At 43.1% G+C, this 20,098-nt stretch overlaps 1 protein-coding gene and 1 pseudogene across 2 annotated transcripts; one reads left to right on the top strand and one right to left on the bottom strand.

Moving 5' to 3' along the window:
- The first annotated feature begins 1,784 nt into the window (after positions 1 to 1,784).
- On the top strand, positions 1,785 to 8,523 carry LOC129845911 (nuclear receptor subfamily 0 group B member 2-like). Of its 2 annotated transcripts, none has more exons than XM_055913848.1 (3): positions 1,785 to 2,631; positions 2,932 to 3,169; positions 7,413 to 8,523. In XM_055913848.1, exons 1-3 carry the CDS (start codon positions 2,106 to 2,108, stop codon positions 7,417 to 7,419), a joined length of 771 nt encoding a protein of 256 aa, XP_055769823.1. In that variant the 5' UTR covers positions 1,785 to 2,105; the 3' UTR covers positions 7,420 to 8,523. The 2 variants fall into 2 exon arrangements, with proteins under 2 accessions (XP_055769823.1, XP_055769822.1); XM_055913847.1 differs by lacking the exon at positions 7,413 to 8,523 and adding an exon at positions 7,134 to 7,291 and having other exon boundaries at positions 1,788 to 2,631.
- A 170-nt stretch (positions 8,524 to 8,693) lies between these two features.
- Positions 8,694 to 18,021, bottom strand: LOC129845910 (keratinocyte differentiation factor 1-like; annotated as a pseudogene).
- Between the last annotated feature and the right edge of the window lie 2,077 nt (positions 18,022 to 20,098).

The following is a 20,098-nucleotide window of genomic DNA, read 5'->3' as shown; positions in this document are numbered from 1 at the left end:
GACCTGAGACTGGGGCGAAGGTTCACCTTCCAACAGGACAACAACCCTAAGCACACAGCCAAGACAACGCAGGAGTGGCTTCGGGACAAGTCTCTGAATGTACTTGAGTGGCCCAGCCAGTGTCCGGACTTGAACCTGATCGAACATCTCTGGAGTGACCTGAAAATAGCTGTGCAGCGACGCTCTCCATCCAATCTGACAGAGCTTGAGAGGATCTGCAGAGAAGAATGGGAAAAACTCCCCAAATACAGGTGTGCCAAGCTAGTAGCGTCATACCCAAGAAGACTTGTGGCTTTAATCACTACGAAAGATGCTTCAACAAAGTGCTGAGTAAAGTGTCTGAATACTTATGTAAATGTGTTATTTCAGTTTTACTTTTTTAGTACATATGCAAAAAAAAATTATCTGCTTTTGCTTTGTCATTATGGGGTATTGTGTGTAGATTGAGGAGGGGGAAAAAACTATTTCATCACTTTTAGAATGAGGCTGTTTACGTAACAAAATGTAGAAAAATTCAAGGGGTCTGAATAATTTCCAAATGCACTGTATGACACATGCTCACATGCTGTTAATTTATCAGACTAATAACGTAATCAGCTTATCTGGTTCAAACATCTGTGCTAGGCACTGCAAAGATAACAAAACATATCTACCAATTTTTCACATTTGTGTGTTTCACTGTCTAATCAATGGCATGGGGTTGTTCAATGACAGACATGTTTAAAATCTATCAATTGATTGTTTATGTTCAAAGAGACAAATAATCATGTTTTTTTGGCAAAACGCTTAAAATATATTTACATACTTTAAATGGTTGAGTTGGTTGAAACCAGAGACGGGATCTTGATCTTGTGGTTTTGGTCTTGAGATCACACAATGCCACATACGGTAAATGTGGTCTTGGTTTTGGTCACTAAGTCTGGGTCTGGGTCACAGCATCAATGTTCAGGTCTAGGTCGGGTTCTCAGCTCATGGTCCCAGACTATAGTTAGTCTCTCAACTCATGTGGTCAAGATATCTCTTGTCAGAGTTATGTGACAAAAAGTAGTGACACAACACAAAAGTGTCAGGGCACCTTGCTTTTTGTGGAAACCGGATGGGATGCCTTCAGATTGGTCTTGCTCTGGGTCTCGTTCTGGATCTGGTTTTTCCACATTTGAATTGGTCTTCCGCTAGTCAGGCTCTCGATACACTTGGTCTGGATTTCAGTCTCAAGAGTTTGGTACTTGGTGTGGGTCTCAAAAGGTTGTGTATTGGTTTGGTCGGAGTCTGGTATTAGTTCGGGTCTTTGTATCAAGAAGTCTGCTGGACAGATTTGCCCAGAAAACACATTATTGGTGAGACAGGCTTCTGAGTCAGTGTGGAATATACGGTGGGGACACATGACTGGGATCAGAGTTTAGGGCAGAAGGGCTGTAGCTTCCAAATCCACACTGAATTCCACTATTAATCCGTCTGTCGTTCCTGGCGTTGTATACAACGAATTTGTAAGCTTTTGTTCAATGTAAAATGTCATATAACGCAATTTTTATCCAAGAAATCCATTCGGTTATGCAGGCCTACTGTTTTTGGTATATTTAGCCCTTTGGAAGCCTGAACTAAACTAAAGGTTGGGTACATCTCTCAAGGACTTAGCTGACAGGTCAGTGCTCCCTTACCTGTTTACATTGGCCCGTGTCCAACTTAGGTGTGAGCTGGCAATGAGCGGAGCTATATACAGTGTGCTTGAGTACTCCCACAGTCCTTGGTAGCTCGGTACAGCCTTGGGTAATGACAGAGTCTCACAGATTAGGCTTACCCCGCCCGATATGGATATGCTCTATCCATTGGTTTTCAATAAGAATACCTTATCTGCTCTTTAGGGGATGCCGTCGGTCGAGTTGTCTGCTCTTTAGGGGCTCTTTGTTTTTCGCCGAGGAAGTATTGACAGGTCAAGGTGCACGAGATTAGCTCAGTGGGTTGGCCTTATAAATAGAAGCACGGTGCAAGGCATCCGCACAACCCCACGCCACCTCAACAAGAGCCTGTCTTGGTAGGCCAAGAGCATGTGAATGTATCTCAGCTTTTCATTTTGTTTTTGAGAGTATGTTCTGTGTCTTGTCAAAATGGATAGCGCACGTACAGATTACAACGATAGGCAGTCAAATGCTATCCTTCACAACATCCTCAATCGAGAAAATTCCAAGTCAAGCCACAACAGCCTGAACTACAACTTGATACCTCATAGATGCAACTGCGAGATACGCCGGGCAGTGTGCTTGAAAAGTCCAGCAGACATTTGCCAAGAGGCATCGGGAGTGCTGGTGAAAACCATTCACTTTATGAAGAACTTACCTGCTTTCAACCAACTCCCACCGAACGATCAACTATCGCTCCTCCAAAGTTCCTGGGCGCCACTCTTTATTTTGGGTCTGGCCCAGGAAGGCGTGAACTTTGACGTCATCGACACCCCTGCCGATAGCATGCTGAAAAGAATCCTCTTGAATTCTCAAGAGAGCTCGGAGACGGAAAGAGAGCAGCCCACATTGGCTGGTGTGAACAAACTCAAGTCATGCCTCAAAAAGTTCTGGAGTCTGGATTTAAGTCCAAAGGAGTACGCATACCTCAAGGGCACCATGATATTTAACCCAGGTAAGGTTTGCCTTAAAGCTTCAATATTTCAACGAGTCAATGGAAGTGTTTGTTCGGTAGGGATTTTACGTCCCCACAGCTGCTTGATGATCTAATAAACCTCCCTACATACAGAATTCAAACTTGTTAGGCTTGTCCACACACGCAACAAAACATAAAATACTTTTAGTGAATCCAGCTGACCAGTAGATTTACAAAAATCAATTGCAATGTCATATATAACTGAACAGTACTGTACTGTACCACTGTGTACGAAATGTAGCTTGTCCACTCATGATACATTTCTGTCCTCCTCAACAGATGTGAAAGACCTAAAGGCAGCTCTATTCGTGGAGGGCTTACAGCAGGAGGCTCAGCATGCTCTGAGGGAGGTGGTCCAATCACTCCACCCTGGGGACCGGAGCCGCTTCGCTCGTATCCTGCTCGCGGCCTCCATGCTCAAGACCATCACACACAGCCTCATCACCGAGCTCTTCTTCCGTCCTGTCATTGGCCAAGCAGATCTACTGGACTTCCTGGTCGATATGCTCTTCAGCAGGTAGCTACTGCAAGGCTGATATACAGAGACTTGATATAATTTCCCGCTGGGACAATAAAGTTGAAACTTGAACTTGAGGGGTGTGGGCTCCCACTGAGAGGGATATTGAGCCCCCGGGACTGAGTTGGGGTGTCTGGTCATGTGGTGAAGAGATTGACAAATAAGAGCTCGTTATAAGGGGAAATAAATGTGTATTCTTTATTCCCAGTAATAAATGTCTGACGAAATAGGAAGAAAAAAAATATCTCTGGAAATTATGAGAACAGTTTGCTATTGTTTACATCCAACTATGAATTAGCAACATTTACTGTATATTAGCAACATTTTTGGTAGAAGAATGAGGTCTCAATGGCTGGTAGTTATAACAGACATTTTACTGGTTATATCAGACAGGCTATACTACGGTCTACAATACACATTCCTTAAAATCATGTATATTTTGCAGAATACCGTTTAGATACATTGTTTGTTTTCTGTATGTTTGCATGAACAATGTAAATCATTTCTGGGACGCCTCCAGAATATTTTCTATAAACATATTTTTATACAATTATTGGGTTATGTCTTTACAATTTGGAATATGGTTTGTGAGACAAGAATACAAACAGCATTAGCCAAGCCACAGTAGATTAAACGTCTCCTGTTCAAGAGGTCTATATTACAGCTGGCATTGCCATTCAAGGTGCTCTTCAAGCTCAATTTAAACATATATCTTCTAAAGTAACTACTAATAAGCAGTGCACTGGAATAATATGTGCAGAATTCGAAGCCCACGCCCCCCGTCCCCCCCCCCTAATCATTGGGTTAGAGTGAATCTGTGTTGGGAATTGGGAATGAGTGGTGTGGGGCATCAGTGATGTTTTTATACATAGACAAGGCTATCACAGTAGTGTGAGAGTGCTCCGCAAGTCTCCATCTTCCTACTCCAGTTCCTATTGATTCATATTGTGTTTGAACTCAAGTTACAGCAAGCTTTATCTGTATTACCTCACTGGTACAGAGGGCACTTTGGAAGGTGGTTTACTAGCTGGGTGCCCCGTACCGTCATCTTGCTGCCTCTCTCCTCTCACGAGTGGCTCAACGCAGCAACGAGAAGACAGCCTCAATGGAACTGCATAGTGACTGTCTCAACGGTCAATAACAGTCACTAAGCTCTCCTTATCATACCAATAAGATATGAGGAGGAATTATATTTTCAGTCTAATGAAGCCAAGGTCGGGCTTGAACGACAAATGTCACGGCGTTCTGTATATCTAAATAAAGAATACAATCTCAACATATGTAGAGCGTCACACCGTCTAACATGAGGTTGTCATTTAGTTTCCCTAGACTGGACATTTGAACAACAACAAAATATAGGTGAAAATATTACAAGTACAGTGTTACCGAAAAATACGTCTCTTACTGCTCTTTGAATACACAGCACAGAGTGTTTATTTATGCTGACATAAAGACAGATCTATCAGATCTCAAAGATATATTATACATTATTTTATTCCTTTGTATTCACAAATGAGTATGGGACATTTTTACAGAGCAATTCACAAAAGCAAAACCCTATGTCGAAACCAAGAAAAAGGCTTTGGAGTCTAGGAATATGTCTCCAGAAAACATTTCAAATGTATATATAATAAATGCATGTTCAAATCTTCCAAACATCATTTAATGTAGCTAACAGTAAAAGTAATACAATCAGTAAAGGACTTACACAATCAATACATTGACAGTAGAGAACATGGCATCTTTAAGAGAGAACTGAGAGCGAGGAGGAGCAGGACATCAGCCCAAGACTTGGTGCTCTGTCGCCTCCATGCCTGAAAAAAACTCTGCTTTTTGGAGGTCCCTCATTTTGGTGTAAACACCAACTATGACAACCATTAAGGGCAGTGCCACACAGAATCCTATGCAGCTGATTGACATCACAGAGAGAGGACTTTGGTCTGAGAATGTTGGGGTGAAGTCAAGGGAGGTCGGGAGAGGCTTTAGATCTGCGCTGGTGTCGATGAAGAGATCAAAAGGACAGAGAGATAAACCAGACCATCCCCATATTTTGGGCCATATTCCATAGCATAATGTTGACCGGTGTAGCGTCCAGCATCCTCAGCTTTAAAATGATGAACAACCAGACCACAGCCAAGCCCCACTCTCAGTCTCTCTACTCTTTCTGTATTTTCAACACTGATCTTCCAATGAGTCCACTTCAATAACGCTCTGAGATCCAGCTCTGTGGAACAGCCACTTAGTTGAGGAACAATCTGATATTGGGTGTTCCACTATATCCAAAGCCCCTCAGTAGCTCCTTCTGAAGTACAGTACGTGAAGTTGATCTTCGGCCATGATCTTTCTGTGCTCTTTGAGTGTAGTTGTACCACAAGTCTCTCTCTACAGCCCCCTTATGTCTTCTAATTAAAGGTTGGCACGTGAACTTACTCTTTTGCTTTGACCAATGTGAACTTAACTGACTAAATACAATCCACATAAATGCATTGTGCTCTATGGACTTATCACAGCAGTAAATTCAACAGCTCTTGGCTGGTGGGCAGTGACATATTTCAAACCTTACTTATTTGAGTCTGATGTTCATGCCATCCATTGTGTGGATCATGCTCAATGCGTTTTGAGGATTTAGGCTTGCAGATTTCTCCTAATGCAATAGAGGGATCTATTAAACAAATGATATGGACTCAAGGCAACTTTTGACTATTAAAACCTGAGCACTCCAAGGTTATGAGGTACTACAAGGTTTTCCACAATATACACTGAACAAACATATAAACGCAACATGCAACAATTTCAAAGAGTTACAGTTCATTTAAGGAAATCAGTCAATTGAAATAAATACATTAAGCCCTAATGTATGGATTTCACATGACTGGGAATACAGACATACATCTGTCGGTCACAGATACCTTAAAAGAAAGTTCACAACATTGACATCAGCAAAGCCCTTGCCCACACGATGCTATACACACTGTCTGCCATCTGCCAGGTACAGTTCAAACCGGGATTCATTCATGAAGAGCACACCTCTCCAGCGTGCCATTGGCCATTGAAGGTGAGCATTTGCCCACTGAAGTTGGTCAAAACCCTGGTGAGGACGCCGAGCACGCAGATGAGCTTCCCTGAGTCGGTTTTTGACAGTTTGTGTAGAAATTCTTCAGCTGTGCAAACCCACAGTTTCATCAGGTGTCCAGGTGGATGGTCTCAGACCTGGACTGGCGTGGTTACATGTGGTCTGCGGTTGTGAAGCCGGTTGGACTTACTGCCAAATTCTATAAAACGACGTATGGTAGATAAATTAGGATTAGTATCTCTGGCAACAGCTATGGTGGACATTCCTGCAGTCAGCATGCCAATTGCACACTCCCTCAAAACTTGAGACATCTGTGACATCGTGTTGTCTGACAAAACTGCACATGTTAGGGTGGCCTTTTATTGTCCCCAGCACAAGGTACACCTGTGTAATGATCATGCTGTTTAATCGGCTTCTTGATATGACACACCTGTCAAGTGGATGGATTATCTTTGCAAAGGAGAAATGCTCCCTAACAGGGATGTAAGCAAATTTCTGCACACAATGAGATAAATAAGCTTTTTGTCCAGATGGAACATTTCTAGGATCTATTATTTCAGCTCATGAAACATGGTCCCAACACTTTACATGTTGCATTTATATTTTTGTTCAGTGTAATTTTACACACTGAGGCCCAAATCCTATGATACAAAAGCAAGTATTTCATTTCATCCTTCCTGTTTGGCCCTGTCCGGGGGTTTCTTCGGATGGGGCCACAGTGTCTCCTGACCGCTCCTGTCTCAGCCTCCAGTATTTATGCTGCAGTAGTTTATGTGTCGGGGGGCTAGGGTCAGTTGGTTATACCTGGAGTACTTCTCCTGTCTTATCCAGTGTCCTGTGTGAATTTAAGTATGCTCTCTCTAATTCTCTCGTTCTCTCTTTCTCTCTGAGAACCTGAGCTCTAGGACCATACGTCAGGACTACCGGGCATGCTGACACCTTGCTGTCCCCAGTCCGCCCGGCCTTGCTGCTATTCCAGTTTCAACTGTTTCTGCCTGCGGTTACGAAACCCCTACCTGTCCCAGACCTGCTGTTTTCAACTCTTAATGATCGGCTATGAAAAGCCAACTGAGATTTATTCCTGATTATTATTTGACCATGCTTGTCATTTATGAACATTTTGAAAATCTTGGCTCTCTCTAATTTTCTCCTTCTCTCTTTCTCTCGGAGGACCTGAGCCCTAGGACCATACGTCGGGACTACCGGCCGTGGTGACTCCTTGCTGCCCCCAGTCCGCCTGGCCTTGCTGCTATTCCAGTTTCAACTCTTCTGTCTGCGGTTATGGAACCCCTACCTGTCCCAGACCTGCTGTTTTCAACTCTTAATGATCGGCTATGAAAAGCCAACTGAGATTTATTCCTGATTATTATTTGACCATGCTTGTCATTTATGAACATTTTGAAAATCTTGGCTCTCTCTAATTTTCTCCTTCTCTCTTTCTTTCTCTCGGAGGACCTGGGCCCTAGGACCATGCGTCGGGACTGCCGCCCGTGGTGACTCCTTGCTGTCCCCAGTCCGCCTGGCCTTGCTGCTATTCCAGTTTCAGCTGTTCTGCCTGCGGTTATGGAACCGCCACCTGTCCCAGACCTGTTGTTTTTCAACTCTTAATGATCAGCTATGAAAAGCCAACTGAAAATTATTCATGATTATTATTTGACCATGCTTGTCACTTATGAACATTTTTGAACATCTTGGCATAGTTCTGTTATAATCTCCACCCGGCACAGCCAGAAGAGGACTGGCCACCCCTCATAGCCTGGTTCCTCTCTAGGTTTCTTCCTAGGTTTTGGCCTTTCTAGGGAGTTTTTCCTAGCCACCGTGCTTCTACACCTGCATTCTAGCTGTTTGGGGTTTTAGGCTGGGTTTCTGTACAGCACTTCGAGATATTATCTGATGTACGAAGGGCTATATAAAATAAAATTGATTGATTGATTGATTGACATCAATGTATGATTTTATACAAAGTTAAGTTCATGTAGCTTCCTGAGACCTACACATAAAATCACCCCAGGCTCAGAAAACACCTTGCTTCACTGGAACAGTGGAATTTCCATGCAATCACACGTGTGGATCTCAAATTCAGATTTCACCCTGAAAAACAGAGTTTGAAATAGCCCATTCCCCCATACACAATCTTTCCAGATCCTTAATATCGTCGTCTGTGCTTATGGACTGTCCTCTTCAATTCAAACTACAAGTTTTTAATGGGTTTGAAGTCCGGGGACTGAGACAGCCATTGCAAAATGTTGATTTTGTGGTCAATTAATAATTTCTTTGTGGATTTTGATGTGTGCTTGGGGTTATTTTCTTGCTGGAAGATCCACTTGCTGCCAAGTTCCAGCCTCCTGGCAGAGGCAACCAGATTTAAGCAGAAATGTCCTGGTACTAAGGTTCATGATGCCGTTGACCATAAAAAAGGGCCCCAGGACCAGTGGAAGCAAAGTAGCCCAAAAAAACATTGAAGATCCACCAACATATTTTACAGTAGTTATGGGGTTATTTTCTGCATCTTTCCTTCAATGCCAAATCCACCACTGGTGTGCGTGGCCACGGAGCTCTATTTTCATGTCACCTGAGCATAGCACAGGTTCCAATCCAAGTGCCAATGTCGTTTAGCAAACTCTAAGCGTTTACATTTGTTGTTTTACCTGAAAGTAGAGCTCTTTGGCCACGCACACCAGCAGTGGGTTTGGCTGCTTAGTGAGTACCACCTCCTCCTGATTTGGGTCATGCCGAAGCTCGAACCAAGGACCTCTAACAAAGACCTCACCTCCAGCCTCACCTCTTTTTTTCTTCTTTTTTTAAAGATTAGAAGCATTTATTAGTCACATGTAACTGCAACAGTGCAGGTCAAAAAGAGAAGTGAATGAAACAATACTTATAATAATAATATAGGCACTGAGTATACAGTACCAAACATTAGGAACACCTTCCTAATATCAAGTTGCACTGAGCTATGTCAGATATTACCTAACTGCCATGTGTACTTATTATGGATCTCCATTAGTTCCTGCCAAAGCAGCAGCTACTCTTTCTTGGGGTCCATCAAAATGAAGGCAGTTAAATACAATTACAAACATGACATTTCACAACACATTGGTAATAGAAGTGACTATGTGTGCATGTGTTCACAGAAACATGTATGGAGCCAGCACATGGCGACTTCCAAGATAATTGGACTGCCGTACATGTACAGGCGAGACCTGGCATAAACATTTTACTAGACAACTTTTAATTGGATTGTCTTTATTTATTAGGGAATTTAATGGTATCAGTCAATATGGGGGGGAGAAACTTTATTCTGCACCAGGATCAGGAAATTCCTGTTGTATATGGGATACCACACAGGAAGGTATAACCACTCTGACATGTCTTCCAAGATGGCCCCAATTACCACCAGACAATATTGTCAATAGAAACAGTACCTGTATCGGCTGGGAATTACAACGAATGATGCACACTCATATTAGCAGAACACTGCTTCTATGGTATTATGTTGTTTTTTCTACATGAACCTGTTAATACATATGAAAGTTATCATAACACTTAAGTTTAGAATATCTACATAAATTCAGCAATTGCATTCTTCTCATATTACTCTGTTAGCTACTGACTTATCCAAAGCTTCCTCCGGCATCTCACCATACATCTGCCTGTATTTATTCAACTCAACCTGCTGGAGGTTTTATTGGTGATTACGTGAGGAGAAACAGCTGCGGGCAAGGTTCTGACAGATAGGTGTGTCTTGGTGTAGCAAGGGCAGACCCGAGAAACACCCATATGCAACCACACACCCGAGAAACACCCATATATCCAACCACACACCCGGGAAACACCCATATATCCAACCACACACCCGGGAAACACCCATATATCCAACCACACACCCATATCCAAGCACACACCCGAGAACCACCCATATCCAACCACACACCCGAGAACCACCCATATCCAACCACACCCCCATATCCAACCACACACCCGAGAAACACCCATATATCCAACCACACACCCATATATCCAACCACACACCCGAGAAACACCCATATATCCAACCACACATCCAAACCAACTCGCGTTTGGCTTCAGTCACAGCCGCCACCATTTCTTGCGGAGCAAGCCAAAAAACAAGGCCAAATCAGCTGGTGCATTTCCCCTTTAAGCTGGAGCAGAGCAACAATTTTCAGTTCTTGTGGTACGCTGCTCCCTCCTGTGGTGGTCATTTAAACTGACACCAGGACATGGAGGATTCAGATGTAACCTTCATTAGGTTAACGTTTCTAACACAATTCAATTCTTCCAAACATAAATCAGGCATACATGAGTCAAGATGATAAACTCAATGACACAAATCTGTTATCCACGGCAAACTTAGGAGTTTTGTAAGCTTGTTGAAATTTGTCAACATGTCAACATCCAAGAAAAGATACATTCTCTGTGCCATTCGGTTTAGAGAAGGTATGTATACGGTCATGTGACCTGGCATGAGGTGTTAGTTGTGAAATAACTATAATTTCATGACACCTCACACAGGTAGAACTGGAATGCAGAGGGGGCAGAACCAGGGAAAACCAAAACAAACCCCCAACAAAGCGTCGGGACACAGAGAGAAATTCTCAAAAGCAGGTTACATTTTCTTGATAATGCTCCCCCCTGCGATGAACTACTCAGGACAGACGGCAGGATTTGATATCCTTTCTTTTGTCAAAACCAGTCAAACGAGTTCCTCCTTTTTCTCTGAGGGCGGAAATAGGCTGACAACACACACTGACCGGGGGTGTGGGAGGGCGGGGGGTGGAGAAGGCTGACAACAGTAATTTGAGAGACGGGGAGAAATACAGAGGTGCTGATAAAGTAGCCCAACAACGTTGCACAAGCATGTTGCTGTGACAGGGAGAGCAGGCAAAACAAGTGTGCAGGAGTAGTTAGTGCTGAAATAATATAAGTTAACACATTACATGGGAAGGAAAGATTGAAAGCTTGACAATAACCAGTACAGGCCTCTTAAAAATGTAAAGCCTACACCAGCTCTTTTTTCCCCTTCTGCTGCATAGCTGACCATTAACATAAATCTGATCAAGTGACAGAGAGACTAACCCAACAGCAAAAACACAAAATCCCAAGTCTTCCTCAGTAATACACATCTGTGCATAAACGTAAGTAGCACAGAGCAATTTTCAGGACTCAATGGCCTGAATCCATCCTTGAGATCTGCGTTTAACTCAAGTCAAGCATCGGTGTCAATGGAACTCGATCTCAAGTTAGGATGCAATCCAATGTGCATACCGAAACAATAAGCATACTCTATTAGATTTAAGTTAACTATTTATCATATAAACAGTTGACTTAAACAGTAGCAAGTTGGCATAAACAGGCAAGGGGATTCATTCCTTTTTTTTAAATATAAAAATGTACCTATAGATTGACTTTTATTTTTTATTTTTTTAAGTGACCAAAAGACCCATTTACATTTTCAAAAGAGGTGTTTACACAAACCAAGAAGCAACATTAACTTCGGGAAAAAAACGTTTTGTACAAAGTAACTCCTTTGACACAAAGTAAAGTATGAAGCTAAACCTGCTACTGGGTCCAAATGGTAGGGTGTCAATTTGCCCTAACGAACTGTCACATGCACACTTAAACAGGGACGGTTATGCATTAGGGTCAGTCACTTTACTGAGAACGGAGTTAAAAATGGCATGGAGTGATTTTAGTGTCTCTGCTTGGAGTGGCAAGGCAACAACGTAACTGGTATAAAAACAACTTACAACATAGCATGCAAATATAAAAAAGTCCACAGCTTTCCCTTGTTAAAAAAAAAAATCCCCTTATTTTTCGGATGTTCAGATATGTGCCAATTGTGCACCCGTAGAGTGGTGCCACCATCTCTCCCCTCCCCATTGTAAGCAGGCCTCACTCACGGTTCCATGGTTTGGAAGGACATGCTGATTCCACACCAGAGTGAAGAGATGGCTTCAATAGTCCCACACTTAAGATCCTCTCCGTCTCTATAGATTGCCTTCTACTACAGTTCCAGGGAAGCATGACAGTGTTGGAGGAACAATAGTGTGATGTAAATGTTTGTTGATCAGCCTATCACACAACAGCCAGCAGCCCCAGTTCAGTTGAGGCCCTTGAGAATGTTGTGCCCTGGACGTTGTGTTGACCTTGTCACGACGTTCAGAGGACGAGCAGTAGTGGGGCCCCTGACGAGTCAGTCTCTGTGTCATGCTGGTAGTGAGAGTAGGCTATAGCTGAGCTGGAGGAGTCAGCTAGGAGGACCAGAATAGAGAGAAACATTTACCAGCCAGTATTGGAATGGACAGAGACTACAAGGTATAGCAATAGTTGAAGTTACCACTATAATGGTTACTGAACCACACAATACATTATGGGACCGGTTTCCTGTACACTGATTAAGTCTCGTCCTGGATCTAAAAGCTACATATTCTCCATTGAGCATTTTTATTTCCAGGACTAGCTTTAAATCTGTGTCCAGTAAACTGGCCCTTCAAATAAAAATAGAAAATGACATTCTGACAGCTGATATCCTAGCACACTCCCACAGTCGCATATGGTGTGAAAACACCACAATGTCCCTCCGTCCAAAGGCACTGTAACAAGACTCCCCCCTCACCTTCCATTCTCACCACTGTATAACAAAATAAAAAGCTGTAATCAGGGTTACTCCCCAAATTCCACAATAAACCGTCGACCATTATGTGGTAGGCATTTAATGTCACCTGATACGCTGCCTGGGGGGACGACATACACCACCTACTCTGAGCGAATGGGGGAAACTGAGATAGGATGCAAGGGGTGTATAGGGTGGCAGAGAGGGGGAGGTGGTATAATAGCCAGGAGAAAACAGCACACGGAAAAAAGGAGGAATGCGAAGGCTTTTATTCTCCAGGAGTCACATCAAAGCACGGTATGCCACTGGTAATCAGAGAGGTAAGAAAACGCCTGCAGCTGCACTGGGCACTACAGCTGCGATGACCATAGAGCCCATCAGCTACCATGACTTACCGGAACAGTCAGCCCAGAGGTTAGGCCTACTACCTCTGCTGCCTGCCGCATAGAATCCAGGGTTGTGTTCATTAGGGCACGCAGCTAGAAACATTTTTAAACCTTTTGCAATGGAAAATAAGCGTTTCTAACAAGTCTAGCTAGTCCTTCCCTGTTCCAGTCCGTTTTCTTCAGTTTGGTGCCTTAATGAACATTGCCCAGGACAAGTAAAGATAACCATTCCATGAGCCATAACAAGGAAACAATGTGTTATTGTTCTGAAAACATGTATTGGATCAGATATGGGAGAGTATTTCCAGCTTAGAACAATTACACTGAAATGCTACAGAACCCACCATATTGTAAATAGACGCTGGCTCAGATTCAAGTTACACAGTGCATTCAGAAAGTACTCAGACCCCTTGAATTTTTCCACTGTCACGTTATTCTAAAACTGATCAAATAGTTTTTTTCCTCCCCTCAATCTACACGCAATAGTCCATAATGACAAAACAAAACAGGTTTTTAGAAATATTTGCTAATTCATAAACAGAAATATCACATTTACAATTAGTTTTCAGATCCTTTAATCAGTTCTGTGTTGAAGCACCTTTAGCAGCAAGTCTTCTAGGGTTTGACGCTGCAAGATTGGGGAAAAATATCAAAATATAGATGTCCCATTCTTCTCTGCAGATCCTCTCAAGCTCTGTCAGATTGGATGGGGAGCGTAGCTGCACAGCTATTTTCAGGTCTCTCCAGAGATGTTCGATCGGGTTCAAGTCTGGGCTCTGGCTGAACCACTCAAGGATATTCAGAGACTTGTCCCAAAGCCACTCCTGCGTTGTCTTGGCTGTGTGCTTAGGGTTGTTGTCTTGTTGGAAGTTGAACCGTTGCCCCAGTCTGAGGTCCTGAGCGCTCTGGAGCAGGTTTTCATCAAGTATCTCTCTGTACTTTGCTCTGTTCATCTTTCCCTCGATCCTGACTAGTCTCCCAGTCCCTTCCGCTGAAAAACATCCCCACAGCATGATGCTGCCACCACCATGCTTCACCGTAGGGAAGTGCCAGGTTTCCTCCTGATGGGACTCTTGGCATTCAGGCCAAAGTGTTCATTCTTGGTTTCATCAGACCAGAGAATCTTGTTTCTCATGGTCAGAATCCTTTAGGTGCCTTTTGGCAAACGCCAAGCGGGCTGTCATGTGCCTTTTACTCAGGAGTGGCTTCCGACTGGCCACTACCATAAAAGGCCTGATAGGTGGAGTATTGCAGAGATGGTTGTACTTCTGGAGCTCTGTCAGAGTGACCATCGGGTTCTTGGTCACCTTCCCTTCTCCAGATTGCTCCGTTTGGCCGGGCGGCAAGCTGTAGGAAGAGTCCTTCCAACTCATGGATTTGCTTTTGCTCTGACATGCACATTTCAGCTGTGAGACCTTATATAGAGGTGTGTGCCTTCCCAAATCATGTCCATAGGTGGACTCCAATCAAGTTGTAGAAACATCTCAGGAATGATCAATGGAAACAGGATGCACCTGAGCTCAATTTAGAGTCAAATAGCAAACGGTCGGAATACTTGTGTAAATAAGGAATCTGTTTTTTCTGTTTTAATACATTTCTAAAAACGTGTTTCTGCTTTGTCATTATGGGGTATTGTGTGTAGATTGATGAGGAAAAACATTGCATTTAATCAATCTTAGAATAAGGCTGTAACGTAACAAAATGTGGAAAAAAGGGAAGGGGTCTGAATACTTCCCGAATGCACTGTATCTTACACAGTAGACCATCTATGGTATAGGGAAGTACAGGGTCTTGATATAGTAGTAGTCTAAATACTGTAAAATAAGTGGCAAACAAATTTACTGTACGACCAGGTTTGGCCTAGACTAGCTAGGCTAGGGCACGTTTTCTAAAAGCATCTCAGAGGAGTGCTAATCTAGGATCAGGTACCCCATGCCCTAGAAATCTCATTCATTATGATATAAAAATACTAAACTGATCCTATATCAGCCCTCCTACTGTGAGACTGAGAATTCCTATCCAGAAGTACTTACTTATTCCACTGTAGTGCCTCATCTTCCTGGCTAGTTCGTCCGACCGTGTCAGCTCCGACACTTTCACCTCAGGCTCCACTGTGGTAAAAATGCAATGTAGTGTTACTCAAACATAGATGTATATGAATGAATCGAAAAGGGAGACCCAATGATACCGAAGAGGTGAGACAAACACTAGCGCACCAAAAGCATTTCAGCAGAGTCATCTATGGAGACTATGATTATAGTTTTGGTATGCAACATAAACATGTGAAGTAAGAATAGGGGGAAAGTGGGTGGTTAAATGGGAAAGTAATTAATTGTTGTAATTCAAAGAATTCATTGTTGGATTTTCTGACTTAAATTGAAAGACAACACTTTGTCATCCTTATTCTCTCAAGACTCTCAAGACCTGAAATGCACTAGTTATTTTGAATGTATAGATGAATGTAGTAACCCTCTTACTCTCACTGCTGTTAAAGGTGTACGTCATTGTTTCATTGCCACTGTCAGGAAGGAGGGTCCCTCGGTCGTTCCTCCCGTTTGCTCGCGGCTGCTGGTGCACTGGCTCCTGGGCCTGGGAGTTTGAGTTTTTGTTCTTCTTGCCTTTGCGCGTGCTGATGCGGATGACGCCGTGCACCAGCCTGCACTCTGCCTCCCGCTGCTCCAGGTTGTAGTCCTGAGCAATGCTGCAGATCAGCTCGCTGATCTCATTGGTCTTCCTTGAGAACGACGAGTCCGATGTGCACTTGGCCAGTTGGTCGATCTGGTGCAGCGCGTAGAGCTCTAGAAGTTTCTTAGTGATGAGCGAGTCAATGTCCGTGCCGCTGTCGCTCAGGTCGTCCAGATCCAGGTCCTCCCGGGAGTAGATGGTGCTGGTGTTGCTGACGGGACGCTGGCTGTCGCCCTTGCCGCCCGTACGCGTCCGCTTGGGGCCCGACGACGAGGTGGGATAGACCACCGTCTGGCCCCCGATGCGGACGTCCTTGTAGCGAAAGCTGTCACTAGGAGGCAGATTGGAGGGCTGCTTGGAAGGCTTGATGCTGGGCTCCATAGGGATGCCGCAGGTAGGGGTGGACACGGACACGCCGTTGGGGGGGTGGGGCTGCTCAGGGTCAGCCTTGCCGGGGTGGTCCGTGGAGCTCTCGTTGTTGACAGGCAGACAGAGATCCCGGCTGCCACAGAAGCCACAGGTGAGGACACAGCAGAGGAGAGCCTTGCAGCCACTCCAGCCCATAGAGGCACAGGAGCCACATGCATTTGTGCTCTGGGGTGAGTCCGCTGAGCCAGGGATGAACCCGTGTCTCTGACCCCCGCCCGCTGACGTGTCGTGTTGGGGGGGTTCCTCTGCGGCATTGCTGGCCCTCAGAGTAACGGGTGTGGTCACCATTATACTGTTCCCGTGTGTTGTGGTCGGCATGGGGGTCCTTGTAGGACTCTTGGCTGGCGGTGCTGTCTCTAGAGATGGTGCGGCCCTGCTTGTAGCCGTCAGCCCTGGTGCTGTGTCCCCTGTGCTGTTTGTCGTGGCGGGACTTCTGAGGAGCCCCTGTGCTGTGGCCAGGCATGGCTCAAAGCACCCGGGACCTTTCAATATGATGGGAACAATGGAATATAAACACTTTATAGTCATATCTAAACACAGTAATTATTATGCTTACTAATCATCTCTTTTGCCAGTCACAGTCACATGAATCATTTCCTGTTGCAACAAGTAGACTTTTGACGCCAAACATTGAACTAATACTCTATTTTGAGATACAGCCCATAGATAGTTGTTGTAGGTTACTTTGCAGATATATGCTTTAATCATGCAATTGGAGAGAATGCCATAGGAAAAAGTCAAATTCTGATATCTTTCAAGTCAATCTAAATCGCGTATAAATTTGGCCTGTGGAAGTGTCACAACGACTTTGTTTTGGATACATTTTCCGTGCGTGCTCTGTCTATTTTGATCGGGTAGGCTACCCAGGTATAATACCTTTGTAGGTTAATCAAAAAATTGGAAAGTTTGTTAAATATGACTTTTCAAAAAACAAACACGTCATCTATAAGGTCACTTTATGTCGGGCTAGAGTTAAGCTTGTTCGAAATTAGGATACGCTTCTTCATACGGTGAACATTTGAGAAGTTAACTTACCGCATAAATCGCTTGGGCTACTTATGGCAACTCTTGACGCCGATAAAATTACGGAAGTCCGTAAGGAAAACGTTCTTTCTTTGGGTCGAGTTGGTGTGTATCGGTTTCTCAACTCTCAACCTGTGTTTTCTTCACAACAAAGTCAGCCGATTTCAAGACATGTAGCTAGCTACCAACCCTATCCACTGAAGACTAAGCTTCTTTTGGTAAATTCCACGGTGTTCTGTTCCTTCGTCTCCCCGTGTAGGTTATTACCTGCGGCTACAGGTAAATCCAAATTCTACAACACCCACCCAGAGGGAAGACGTGACGATCTGAAATGTTCAAAATAAAAGCCCCCTACGTAATAGTAGAACATGTCAATAAACTAATAATTGCCTAAACATTTGCAATACATGTGTGTTTTAAAACATGTTCCAAGGCCAAGTAAATAGCCCCAGTGCAAATCACTGTATATGGAATATTATTGCCGTGTAAAACAAACTATTCTAGGTGCCACAGTAAAAAATATTGTAGGGAATACTCAGTAGGGTCTGTGGAATGTAGGCTATATATGGTGTCTTTTCATAGGGCTCTGAATAATACAGAGTGTTGCTGGCCTTTTACGCCACCCATTCCATTGCCCACAATAAGAATCACTCCGCCCTCAAACTCAACTCTAGACCTCGAAGCTAGCTCCACTGCTTGTTTTCATTGTCAGGGACCGATTTAGACCTGGCACAACAGGTGGGTGCAATTAGTTATCAAGTAGAACAGAAAACCAGAGCAAAATCTATATTCGCAATACAAATATTGTAGGGAATACTCAGTAGGGTCTGTAGAATCCATATATGGTGTCATTTCATGGGGCTCTGAATAATACGGAGTGTTACTGGACTTTTACTAAGGCCAATACACTGGCCACAATGCAAATCACTGTATATGCATTACATAAGGGCTCATAGAGAAAAAAGTATCATTTGTGCTGATGTAAAAGTGGAGTGGGGGGTACTCAGTAGGGTCTGGGCAATCTATATGTTGTATCATTTCATGGGGTACTGAATAATATGCAGTGTTGCTGGACTTTTACTGTGGTCAAACATTTTAAAATGGGTTGCCTGAACACTATACGGTACAAATATAGCACTGTACTGGAGAAACTATTATTTGTGCCGATGTTTCATTTTTAAGTTTTTCTTTCAGTAATTGTAGTGACTTGATTTCAGCAGAATCCCAGAAGTTATTTGTGCGTTGTTCAGATGTTATGTTCCTCAACAGTGGTGTATCTACCACATCTGTTCTGAGCAGCCAAACAGCGGAGGTTGGCATTGGCTGTTAATTCCTTGTGCACCTTATATGCAGTATTATAAAATTACAATGCAAGTTTCTCCCTCTATGGAGCTATAAAAAAATAAAAATAAATATATGTCTGAAAATGTATGATGTTGAAAATGTACCACACAGTAAGGATTCTACTCTTTAATCTTTCCTGCTAATGGGCCTACCCATGAGAACGTTTTGAAATACCTACCACTTCTCTCCGAATGGACCCTCTCCCATTCATCACAAGTCAATGTAAACACATCATTATTTGGAGTGGTATGCCTGAATCCCAAATTTGCCACATCTGAAAAAACACATTTCAGTGTATCCTCGTCTATTTCGACGTCAACCTCTCCAGTTACATGCTGCTCATCTAATTACGTTTTGTCATAGAGCTTAATATTTCCTCATCTGATAAACCTTTACCACAACTTTCTGGGTGGGTTGCACCAATATGGATTAACTCTTAAACTGGGTTAAATCAAGGTTGATCTATTAAACCTGTTGCACCAAATGTTAAAGCTAGTTTTAAATTAATCCTAGTTAAATTAAATCCTTCCTCTAATCTAAGTTTAGTTTTCACTTTAAACCTAGATCAATTTTAAGCCTGTTGCCCAATGAATTAAAAATAATATCAACTTAGATTGGAGATTAATTCTAAACAGCCACTTGAGGTGGTTTAACCTGATAAAATGGCAGCATATCTACTGTGGAGAGTTCCTCAGAGAATAATTAGAGACATGTTTAATCCTGTTGAGGTTTATGATAATTAACTCATTATTAGTAGGCTATTTACATGCCCATTTTGTACAACAATTGAATTGGAGTTCATGATATGCCCAGACTTGGTACGGATGATGATTTTATGCAACATGCTGTAACGGGCCTGATAACGGTAAGATTGTAGTGAAGTAGCATTAACATTAGTTTTAACATGCATTATACACAGTACATTTGAAAGTGTTAAATCAACAAGTGTTAAATTTAACACTGTCAGCAAGTACATATGGTTCATGTCACGCCCTGACCTTAGTTCCTTTTTTATGTCTCTATTTTGGTTTGGTCAGGAAGTGAATTGGGGTGGGCATTCTATGTTTTGTTCTATGTTTTGTATTTCTAGGTGTTTGGCCTGGTGTGGTTCTCAATCAGAGGCAGCTGTCTATCATTGTCTCTGATTGAGAACCATACTTAGGTATCCTCATTCCCATCTGTGCTTGGTGGGTAATTGTATTTCTGTTTAGTGTTTGTTTCACCTTGCAGGACTGTTTCGGGTTTTCCTTTTGTTATTTTTGTATTCAGTGTTCAGTTCCTTAAAATTAAGATGAACACGTATCCCGCTGCATTTTGGTCACCTTCTTCCCGGGACGATCGTTACAGTCCCACTC

Source organism: Salvelinus fontinalis, unplaced genomic scaffold (genome assembly GCF_029448725.1).
Source record: "Salvelinus fontinalis isolate EN_2023a unplaced genomic scaffold, ASM2944872v1 scaffold_0401, whole genome shotgun sequence".
NCBI classification, from domain to species: Eukaryota; Metazoa; Chordata; class Actinopteri; order Salmoniformes; family Salmonidae; genus Salvelinus; species Salvelinus fontinalis.
The sequence above is the reverse complement of the archived record's forward strand: the minus strand, read 5'-3'. Positions and strand labels throughout refer to the sequence as shown.